Raw genomic sequence first — 12,043 nt, 5'->3', positions numbered from 1 at the left:
GAGAAATACTTACTGTAAATCAGTTGTCTGGGGTGCCTCACACCATAGCATCAGCCCCGATGTACGATTCAGCGTATATGACTTTGGCTGGGGCCTTATTGCTACCCTATTCTTATGATAGGGTGGCTTTGTGTCCCGCTATATTTTCTATAGGTCTTATTAGCAATACATTCAGACATGACTTGTTTTTATGCAATGTTGCTGCTGGTATCTCTTTAACTGGCAGATCTCATTGGTTACTCATTAGAAATATTCTGGTGACCTCTGCCCACTTCTGGTAATGATACCCTATAAAAACCCTCGGCTGCCTATGCCTAGTACAATCACACAGCAATGCCTAGCAAGACAGTTCTTCCCACTGCTGAAGAAGCCCTGCCAGGGCGAACTGAACCTCTCAAGGTTGCAGGTAAGATTAGGGTGACTCAGTTCATGAATACTAAACAAATTCTGAAAACTAACTTTAGAGATTTAGAGGATCACCAAGAGTCGTAACATTTCTGACTATTTCTCTAGTCTTCATTTCCATTTTATCATCCATTCTTCTTCACAGCCAAGCACACTGTAAATGGAAACTCAACACTGGAGCCGTTCCCAGCAGGACTCGAGTGGGCAATGTTTGGTGAGTCATAAATAGACAAAGACTAATGCTACATGGAAGTCCTGTACTGACATTGTATCCTATTGATGCTTTACAGGTATGGGTTGCTTCTGGGGCGTAGAAAAACTGTTCTGGAAACAAAAGGGGGTCTTCTCTACACAAGTGGGGTATGCAGGAGGTTTTACTAAGAATCCCACATATGAAGAAGTGTGCACTGGTAAGTACTTTCCCTTTAACTGAATCTATGTTACTTGTCACCTACTTTATTATTCTTTATAACATAAATCTGGGCACACCTTTCACCTGAACTTTACCCAATTTTTGTGTTTGCCTTTTAAATATGATAAAACAATGATGTTATTTGTTCAAGACACACATTTATTTCTTTATGAACCTGACGCTGCTTTTCAAAAAGACACTAAACAATTGCATAACGAGTAATTCTCTCTCTCTCTAGCCTAGCCACATGGACCTTCCATCTAGCCAATGATTGGCAGCTCCCACTGTACAGTAATGGGCAGACAACTGTTAAGGTCCATTAACATGCAAAGACAGTCTGGCAGTTTTAGCGATTGTTTAGTATAAAGTGTTAATTGACACTAATGTCTATTAACACTTTTTCAGCTTCATTTGCGTGTAAAGGGGCCTCCAGGAGCTGTTTGCAGAGCACAGTGTGTGGTTTGAGCTCCATTGTTCTCGCATGGGCTGTTCGCAGAATACAATGTAATCTCTGACTCCCGTGCAGAACACAGCGTGTGGTCCCTGTTATCTCCCTCTGGCTGAACAATGGATTTTAAGCTCATCTTAAAATCATCATTCAGCCGAAGGGTAAATGATGGCAGCGTTTACACAATGATTGTTGCTCACATGCCATCGTTTGAATTAATTTTTAGCGATAATCATTGCGTGTAAATGGGCCTTTAGGCCGGCTTCACACGAGCGTGACGGGCTCCGCTGCGAAATATTCCGCAGTGAAGCCCGTCACAGCGCCCCCCAGAGACCCCATACTTACCAGCGGAAGATAGCGTGAAGACGCTTCCCCGCCCACCGCCGTCGCGTCATGTGACACGCCCACCGCGTCACATGACGCGGCCGGCCGTGTCATGTGATGCGCCGGCCGCGTCATATGACGCGCCGGCCGCGTCATATGACACGCGGCGGTAGGCGGGGAAGCGTTTTTTCACGCTATCTTCCACTGGTTGCAGCGGGAGATAGCGTGAACGGACGGCTTCCATTGACTTCAATGGAAGCCGTCAGCGCGTACACCCGCGGCAAATAGAACATGCTGCGGGTGAGGACGGGAGATTTCACGGTGCGAAATTCCGCGGTGGAATTCCGCACCGTGAGCATTGTGCTATTAGGTTCAATAGAACCTAATAGCAGGGGGACAGCCGGCTCCCGCAGCCGGATAGCGCGAGATCTCTTATGATCTCGCGCTATCCACATGAAGTACCCTGCAGCCATGACGTACCCTTACATCCTGTGAAGGGAAGGGGTTAAAGTAATTGTTCAGTTTTTAATTTAAATATGTTTCAGTATGATGTTGTGCTTTGCATTATTATTAATATTCTTATATTATATATATATATATATATATATATATATATATATATATATACATACACACACATATATATATATATATATACACACACACACACACACACACACACTTTACAAATCAGAGGGTACATGTACGGACGAATCAGACATGATATGCAATAATAAAATTAACCAACAATTCGAAGAAGAGAAGTGAATGCCCCGCCACTAATCCTGCAGCTTTTAAATATTCTGTAACTTCTGTCTTGCTCTTGTATAAGCCAGATGAAGGTGTCGCTGTGGCACCAAAATGATTGCTTCAATAAACGGTATTCCTGCACTTCTCTCTTGGACGATCTGCTCGCTCTGGTGGGGAACCTGCTGCTGACTTATACCAGACACTTCAGTATCTTGTGCTCCTAGCACAACACGGCCAGGTACCAATACTCCATACAATGGTCTCCTCACCTATAGTGCTGTACTACACAATGCAGCACGGTTTGTTTTTTATTTTCTAAAAATTAATCAGCACAGAATTTAAAGGGGTATTCCTATTTGGAACATTTATGGCATATTCACAGGTCCTAGCTTTAACTATGACCAAAGACAACATCTGCATGGAGTTTGTATGTTCTCCCTAGCTTTCTGTGGGTTTCTTCTCGTAATCCAAAAAACATGCGAATAAACAAAATATTGTGGTGATCTGTATGAAGCGCTGCAGAAGATTAATATTAATCAGCTTACATAGCCATAAAACTTCAATTTCCTAAAAGCAAAAATAATGTAATAAAACTAAAACAAAAAAAAAGGAACAAAATAATTTAAGAATTAGATAATATCTGCCACTAGAGGGCACCCTAGGACAGAACTCTGCTTTCAGAACATATGTAGCAGCTACATTTCCCAGAAAGACTATTCTGAATTATTATTAAAGGAGACTGCCATAGTCAGCAATCCTTAGTTAATTATATAAAACATACAATATGGTGTTTCCAGGGTTAGAAGAGGAATAAGGCCCCCTGCACAGTGCAGAGCCGGATGCCATCGGCTTACCTGGTCTGTACTGCGGAATGGCCCGGCAGCTCGCCGTCACACATGCACAGTACAGATTTTCCCCGAGTCATCGCCTAGCGTCATTCATTGCGGACAGGTCGCAGATCGAACGTCTTCCATTGACTTCAATGGAAGCAGTCCGTTCGGAATCTGCTACGATTTTTCCTCCGCTTGCGGAAACCGCAATTGGTTTCCACAACTGTGGAGGAAGAATCAATTTCCGATAGCATGCTATGAGCACTATTTGCTGCAGATCCACAGCAAATACCTGCCTGTGGGTAGGAGGACTTAGGCCGGCTGAACACGGCCGTGACGGGCTCGCGGCGGAGCCCGTGACGGCGCCCCCCAGAGACCCCCAAACTTACCTGCGGATTCGGCGTCCTCGCTCCCGCATGACGCTTCGGTGTGACGTGCTGGCCATGTCACATGACACGCCCACCGCGTCATATGACGTGGCGGCGGTAGGCGGGGAAGCTACAGCGGAAGATAGCGTGACGGATGGCTTCCATTGACTGCAATGGAAGGCGTCCGCGCGTACACCCGCAGCAAATAGAGCATGCCGCGGGTGAGGTCGGGTGATTTCACGGTGCGGAATTTCGCGGTGGAATCCCGCATCATGAGCATTGAGCTATTAGGTTCAATAGAACCTAATAGCTGCGGGCAATGCAGCGGATTTCCGCTGTGAATTACGCGGCGGAAATCCGTCCGTGGGAAGGAGGCCTTAGGGAGGAATGAGAAGTCAAACAATACAAACTAATAATTACTAAATCTTTACTGAGACTAGTTATGCAGCTGTGACTGTCTTACTCACTGCCAAATTAATAAATGTAAATTCATTCAGCCATGTGATGTGCATTTCTGCAGCCAGTTCAGCTGAAGTACAATTGATTGCCCTGGCTAAAATCAGTAGCACAACTAAATGCTCATGGGCCTTGGTCCAAAAGTTAACTTTGTGTACCCCTGCAATATTGATCTTCACTGCTGTGGGTTATCAGTAGCTTCCAGGGACGCGATCCTCTTCCAAAAAAAAAAAAAAAAACATTTTAGGCTGCCTGCACATGGATAGATTTGTGCTGCGGAATCCGCGGCAGGCGTCCGCACCACGGATCTACAGCAAATACAGTCCATAGCATGCTGTACATGAGCAGAAACCAATTGTGATTTCCGCTCGCGGAGGAAAAACCACAGCATGCTCCATTCTTGCCTGGATTCCATGCGGACATGAAAATAAATAAAGTAAAAAAAAAAACGTAAGAGTTTCAGCTCTCCTCACAGACCGTATCCATGAGGGGCACTGAAACAACTCACTCCCGTCCTCCATGATGTCCTGCAACGATCTGGTCTGGAAAGGACCGTCGGCCGTCTTCTGTGCATGTGCAGCTAAGGAAAAATGGGGGTTTATGTGCAAAAGCTGTGGAGCGTCCAGGAAATTTAAAATCTCCTTGCTCCTGCATACTAAAGGTGACTGAGGGCCACGGTGAGCGATCCGCGGTCACATGATCACCGTCATCCAATGGATAATGGCGATCACATAAAAGATAGTTAAAATGTAATGCTCCTTTCGGTTTGGGCCTGTTGTGCATATGGACATAAGGGCTACAACAGATATGTTTCTGAACACAGGGGACAAACAGAGGTATCCATTTTGGAGTGAAAGTCTTCATTCATATGCGTGCTGTACCAAAAAAAACCCCCTGATTTTAAAATGACACACTTGTCAAAAAAATGAAAATCGTTATTTTTTTCCCTCCTGCTTTGCTTAGATTCATTCAAAAACAGTGTGGCCAAAATACGCAGTACACTCCTAGATGAATTTGTTAAGGGATCTAGCTTTCAAAATGGGGTCATTTGTTGAGGTTCTCTGTTGTTTTGGCCACTCAAGGGCTCTACAAATGTGCAATGAGGCCTAAAACACCTTCAAGCAAAATTTCAGTTCTGAAAGCCACCAGATGCTCCTTTCGGGTTGGGCCCCGTTGTGCATACAGACATAATATTAGGGCCACAATGGGTATGTTTCTGAACACGGGACAAACAGGGGGATCCATTTTGAGGTGTAAATCCTCCTTCATGTGCACTATAGAAAAAAAAAATGTCTTTAAAATAACATTTTCAAAAATATGAAAATTAACTTTTTCTCCTCTAAATTGCATTTACTCCTGAAAAAAAAATGGTGGGGTCAAAATACTCACAACCCCCCTCAGTGAATACATTAAGGGGTCATTTGTGGGGGTATCCATAGTTCTGACACCTATGAGCCTTTGCAATCTTGGCTTGGTGTAGGAAAACAAAGTGTTCCTCAAAATGTTGATGAGTAATGTTAAATACCTGCGGATGTCATTTTTTCTTGGCATAGAGATCGCACGCACGGGAAAACAATTGCAGCATGCTCCATTTTTATGCGGCTTTCCCGTACGGATGGCTCCCGCTGTTTCCAGTGAAGCCAATGGAAGCTCTCCGGATCTGTGGCACGTCTGCAGCTGTCCCTGCGTCCGTGCCACAGAGCACGGAAAAGCAGGAGTTTATAAAAAAAAAGAAAAGAAGGCACTGCGCATACGCGCAGCACGCCGCCGGCGTCCCGAGCGCATCTGCCGTGCAGAAGAAAAAAGATCCGGCCACGACGGAGGAGAGCCCTGCACCGTCCGGACAGGTAGGTATACTGTATTTTCTGGTGTCATGTCTGTGGACCGGGTGAAATTCGCTGCGAGATTCTGCACAGGGAAACCGTGCAGGCACGTGGGCATGAGGCCTGAAACCTTGCATGTACAGAAAAGATAAAATGTCAAAGTAGCTGTTCACTCTTATGCCACTCATACCTTCATTACAGAAATACACAAAACAACACGTGAAAAAAAATCTAAAAACTAAAATACTCCTGTAGTAATGTGCTATTTTTGCAATTTAATTTTGTGTTTTTGGTTGCAGGTCTTACTGCGCATATTGAAGTTGTCCGAATTATATTTGACCCGAAGGTGATCAGCTACAAAACTTTGTTGAAATTGTTCTGGGAAAATCACAACCCAACTGAGGGTATGATACCTAAGTGGCTGCCTGAAATATATAATATGCATATTTCATGTGCTTGGGAGGTGTAGGAGCTTTCACTCTTTTCCCATCAGTCATTTTTCCATATTTTGCGTTGTTTTTTTCCAGCCTTACCTTCCAAGAGAGAGAACTTTATTTTCTTTGTCATCATAGCCAGATTAATTTTTTACTGTACTATTTAATGTAAGATATAATGCATTGACAAACTTTTACATCTAAGTAGTGAGTCATGCAAAGAAAGTACGATTCCACCATTGCATGAGCTCCCCTCGTTATTAACCACTTAGATACAACAATTAGCATTGACTGGGGTTAACCTACTCCAATCCTAGTTTCTGCAGATGAACGTCTGCTTCTTATCACAGCACCTGTGCATTATGTGCCTGGGTTTTGCACGCATAATATGCGGTACCAATCTTACATTGACTTGCAGTTGTGCTGGTCACAAACAGGGTGCAAAATGCGCACGCAAAAAGTAACACAGCATGCACTATCTCAGTGCGTATTAAACGCGCACACCGCAACATGGGGATTGTCGACATGCAGCAAGTACACAATCTATTGTGTTCTTCCGCGCAGGAGATATGCGTGCAGAAGACACTTGTGTGAGAGACTAATGATGCATAGTAATACACATTGTGTATTGGGTAAGAAAAGTGGTACGGCCATCCTGCTTTAGGGGTTCTGAATCAACCATTCCAAGCACATGAAACTGAATTTCCACTTAGTAAACTTTTTCTATGTGACTGACTGTTACATTTTTCTAAAAAACGGGGGACTATAAGTCCGGGCTCACACGTAAGCATAAACCACTGCGGCGGACACGCAGCGTTTCACACCTCTGGAGCTGGCGGTGACCTGGTTCCTGCAACGTATGGCGGCAAAATTGTACTGCACATGATAGTATCTCACGCATGCAGTCATGCGCAGTTCACCTGTTTTTATCTTATACACGCTGCCCATACGAAATGTAATTGCATACGCGCGTTTATACATATATACATGGCAAAATAGAACATGCTGTGTTCTTTTTTGCGCTCACGTATTGCACAATTCCAACACGCTGTGATGAGAACTGTGTAAGGCAATGTGATAAATTGCCTGCGAGTTATCACGAATCACACGTATGGCTTTAGTAAGACTCGTATACAAGTATAGAATATAGCAAGGGTGGCAATTTATAGATCCCAGAGTGTTTCAGCAGCGCTATCTGGCAGAGCAGGTTGTGATCCTAGTTTTAGAGCAGGCTACATATGTGCTGCCAGTCTGTGGTAAGAAATAAGGGTACCCATGACAATATGACCCTTTCCCATCTGTCAATGCAGGAATGAAGCAAGGACAGGATATAGGTACCCAGTACCGTTCAGTGATATTCACCTATGGAGATAAACAGAAAGAAGCAGCTCTTCAGTCCAAAGAGAGCTTCCAAAAGGTAAGCCTCCTGCATCATTATATTCCAGCACTCTACATCTTAGAATTTGAATGCCCTTAGATTTCTTCGATGTCATACAGGCCTGGCACCAGCAGAGGACACCCTTAACTAGAGCTTTCATAAGAAAGTCAAACTAATTCCCTTTCTGCTAGCATCCTAACTAGTTCTCTGCAAACTAGCAAAGGACCAGGGCTCAGCGTTGCCTACAGTGACCCTGTAAGAAATACATGGATGACGGGTACTTTCCTTATTTTTGTCAATGCAGAAATAGTGGCTACGTATTTTCCATTAGTAATCAATGGAAATCAAATTTGTGTCACGTTAAAAATTGGAAAAAAATCCTCCCAAAAACGTTACCTTTTTTTTATTGCAGATTTTGAATTTGTCTCACACAAATATATTTGACGCAGAACTCTGTTGCTTTAAGTGCATTTTTAAACCCCTTAATGACATAACTATTATCGCTAGAGATGAGCGAGCACGTTCGGTTACAGCAGTTACTCGAGCGAGCATCGCTCTTCTTGAGTAACTGCTTACTGGTCCGAGCGTGCTCGGTGGGCGGCGGGGGATAGCGGGGGGGGGAGAGAGTTAACATGAAGAGAAATGGATTGCTCCCCCATCTCCACGGCTCCCCATCAGGTGCTGCAGTCTTGGTGCCCGCTGCACGGAACCCAGAACAAGCGATGGGCGGTCACGTGTCGTTCACTCTGCATGTGCCCACTCAGCCACTCACAGGCTTCAGCGGCCATAGAAGAATCACCGCTGAAGCCTGTGAGCAGCTATGGGGTCATGTGCGCAATGAACTGCACGTGAGTGACCACCCACAGCTTCTTCTGGCTTTTGTGTGGCGGGCACCAGGGCTGCAGCACTAGACATGAAGCCACTGGGATAGGAGAGTATTCACTTTGTGTTCATTTTAACCCTCTATAAAAAAAAAAAATTAATGTCCAGTAAAACCCCTTTAAAGAAAAGTCATTGTTGGAAGAGAGGACTCCACACAATAAACAAAGTAATCTTACAAATATTATACCTTTTAATGGCTTAACTTGCAAATACATAAATCTTGTCATCCAACCACAGGCGCTTAAACAAGGCGGCCTAGGAGCCATTGCCACCGAGATCCTTCCTGTTCCAGAGTTTTATTATGCCGAGGATTACCACCAGCAATATCTGGACAAGAACCCAGATGGCTATTGTGGTCTGAAAGGAACTGGAGTGACCTGTGTGCAGTAAACGTTGGGATGCTATTCTTCTATCTTGCACAGTGTTATGGCATGTGTTGTTAATAAAGCTCACGTACAGGTCTGTACATGTATCATTTCAAAGCTCCAACTTTAAACTGTGAATTGTATGGATCTAAAATCGCCGTCCATTCTACATCACAACAGAATAACCATATTTGTCTACATAAGTGTCATTGTCTGAACTTATTAGGCCGCCTGCACGCAAACGGGTCAGATTCTGTATTTGGGAGCCCGCAGTGGAATCGGATCCTATGCCTGGCTGGCATCCGTGCGTACCTGTAGTTTTACCTTTTCTTCTGTACTGCAGATGGTCTGCACAGCTCGCCGTTGGACATGCGCAGTACAGATTTTTTTTTAACTCCTGCTTTTACTGCATTATCTCCTTCGATGGAAGCCATCTGCATGGAATCCACGCAAAAATGGAGCATGCCGAATTTTTTTTTTTTCTGTGAATGAGAAACCACAGTTGCTGTCTGCTCGTGAAAGCGGGCATGCAGATTCTCCATTGGTTTGAATTGGTGTGGAATGCCGATGCAGATCGCCTGTGCAGGAGATGATGTTTAGGCCGATAGGTTTACACAGATTCTCAGTTCCAATCAGACCAGCATCTGAAGAATTAGTTATCGTGATTGAGCTGGTCATTTACATACAGAGATGTTTTGCTGTTAATAAATAACCACCTTAATACTTTTGAGCTAATAAATCAATAAGGTTTTGTTGAAAACCCCAGCATGGTACCAAGTGAGTGGAAAGTAATGGTAAAACTGCAACAAATCCCCAATTCAATGGGCAGAAGTCACAGCGTGTCCTAAAAATGCTTACAGTTTTCTGATGCATTGTATGAATAGGACTTCTTTCAATTCCATCTGTGACAGTACATCTGTGTGTGCCAGTTTCCAGGTCTTTAATTCCTGCCCCCAGTGTTTCAGACAACATCAGTCTGCATTTAGCTACCAGTAAAGTTAGATTCAAAATGTCCAAATTTTGTGGACAACCCCTTTAATGGGGGTTTCCCGGACCATACATTTATAGCCTATTTTTTATAATAGTCACCAAAGAAGGATGGCCTACCTCTGGGACCCTCAAGATCATCAAAATAACAGAGCTACATGCACAGTGTGCTGCTGAGCCTGGGACAACAATGAAAGGGTCATGGTGCTTGCGGGAGTGCCATTATCCATCTATTTTGCTAATTGTGACTTCTTAAGGTTTGGTAACTAACTAATCAGACAGTGGATATTTCTGGAAAACCCATTTCCCAAGGAAGCTTTTGAAGTAAAAATATCACAGTTTGGCCTACGCAGTCCACATCCAGTAAGGAAGAAAAGAGATGTACAGAAGACTCAGAGAAGGGCAACCTTGATGGCATTCTCTGGAATGCTTTTTGTAAGGGATATATAGTTGTCATGCGTTTTTAATAACAATCCTCACATAATGAAAAGTTATGCATGTAGTTAATAAAGGGGTTGTCCCGCGAAACAAAGTTGGGGTATACACTTCTGTATGGCCATATTAATGCACTTTGTAATGTACATTGTGCATTAATTATGAGCCATACAGAAGTTATTCACTTACCTGTTCCGTTGCTAGCGTCCCCGTCTCCATGGTGCCGTCTAATTTTCAGCGTCTAATCGCCCGATTAAACGCGCTTGCGCAGTCCGGTCTTCTCCGTGTTGAATGGGGCTGCTCGTGCTGGAGAGCCGCTCCTCGTAGCTCCGCCCCGTCACGTGTGCCGATTCCAGCCAATCAGGAGGCTGGAATCGGCAATGGACCGCACAGAAGACCTGTGGTCCACCGAGGGTGAAGATCCCGGCGGCCATCTTCGCAAGGTTAGTAAGAAGTCACCGGAGCGCGGGGATTCGGGTAAGTACTATCCGGTTTTTTTTTTCAACACCTGCATCGGGTTTGTCTCGCGCCGAACGGGGGGGCTATTGGAAAAAAAAAATCCCGTTTCGGCGCGGGACAACCCCTTTAACAGAATAATTTACTTTCACACCAAAAGGCTGAAAATTGAACAAGGCATCTCACGGTTAATATAATTCTATCAATTTCACACTTATGCTGGGGATTCCGCTTTTCTGCTTCGTACAGGGAGCAGGAAAGGGGAATCCCCCGCAGCTGAACGATTCCATCTCTGGACAGAACTGAACAGTGTCATGCTTACCGCAATGACTATAATGGTGTCTGCCCACTTTCTGTCCAGCTGCCCGCTTTGGGATGGAAGAAAAAGCACTGAATGCTGCACTATTTCATCTTGTCCTTGTATGCCAGAAGCTAAACAGACCCCATTAGTCAATGGAGGGCATTTGGCTGGGTTTGGCATACTTGCTGTTTTTCTGTTGTTCATCTCCAAGGATGGAGTCAAACAATGGAAACAAATGACAGCAGTGGGAACCTAGAGTACTTTAAATTGGTTTTCCATAAACTACAAAAACTGATAGTTTGCTACCATTTCACTTTAGACCAGTGTTTCCCAACTCCAGTCCTCAGGGACCCCCAACAGGTCATGTTTTCAGGATATCCTATAGTAAGATATCTGGCAATGTCTGAGGCGCCGACAACAATTACATCACCTGTGCAATACTGAGGACATCCTCAAACATGATTTGTTGGGGCTCCATGAGGACTAAAGTTGGGAAATCCTGTTTTAGACAATTCTATGTGAACTACACAGCCTGGACTCTAGAATGATACATTTTACCTACACTGATACATTGCAGCAAACCATCAGGAAGCTGAGCATGCTGCACTATTTTGTCCAGGATTTCATGCTGGATACTGCAAACGTCTGACGCAGATATGAACCTCACCTAAGATGCTTTACAAAGTCCTTGTACAAGGGGTAGGGAGACTGGTGCACAGAAGCCAGGTACACAGACTGCTGATCACCAGGGCAGATTGCCAGTGGCATGTTTGGAGTCCTACTTCCAGGAAACACATATGCCGAGTGAGGATGGAGAGGTGACACCCACACGTTTCCTGTTACACACCTGTACACGGCTTTGCAGGTGTCTCCAGGCTGCAGTGTGTGGGAGTCTTGTGCGCCGTTCTCCAGAAATCAATCTTATCTCCAAGAGTTCAAAGAACATAAAGCATATGTAGAAATCGCACATATATCAATGTTTACAGTAA

General features: G+C 44.4%; 1 protein-coding gene across 1 annotated transcript; it reads left to right on the top strand.

The window, feature by feature from the left end:
• Positions 1-309: 309 nt before the first annotated feature.
• LOC136611796 (peptide methionine sulfoxide reductase MsrA-like) lies at positions 310-8,976 on the top strand. Its single transcript, XM_066591657.1, has 6 exons — positions 310-406; positions 551-619; positions 696-815; positions 6,116-6,220; positions 7,561-7,667; positions 8,748-8,976. The coding sequence occupies exons 1-6, from the start codon at positions 334-336 to the stop codon at positions 8,898-8,900; spliced, it is 627 nt and encodes a 208-aa protein (XP_066447754.1). The 5' UTR covers positions 310-333; the 3' UTR covers positions 8,901-8,976.
• Positions 8,977-12,043: the final 3,067 nt, after the last annotated feature.

The sequence above is a fragment of the Eleutherodactylus coqui genome, chromosome 1, assembly GCF_035609145.1.
Source record: "Eleutherodactylus coqui strain aEleCoq1 chromosome 1, aEleCoq1.hap1, whole genome shotgun sequence".
Lineage (NCBI taxonomy): Eukaryota > Metazoa > Chordata > Amphibia > Anura > Eleutherodactylidae > Eleutherodactylus > Eleutherodactylus coqui.
This window is presented reverse-complemented; position numbering and strand designations above follow the sequence as displayed.

What these genes read in the sequence shown, in the direction of transcription:
- LOC136611796 (XM_066591657.1), top strand. Translation starts at nt 334, where the DNA reads ATGCCTAGCAAGACAGTTCTTCCCACTGCTGAAGAAGCCCTGCCAGGG. An exon ending in ATATGAAGAAGTGTGCACTG is followed by an intron (nt 816 to 6,115) that starts GTAAGTACTTTC and finishes TTTTGGTTGCAG; the next exon opens with GTCTTACTGCGCATATTGAA. An exon ending in AAATCACAACCCAACTGAGG is followed by an intron (nt 6,221 to 7,560) that starts GTATGATACCTA and finishes CTGTCAATGCAG; the next exon opens with GAATGAAGCAAGGACAGGAT.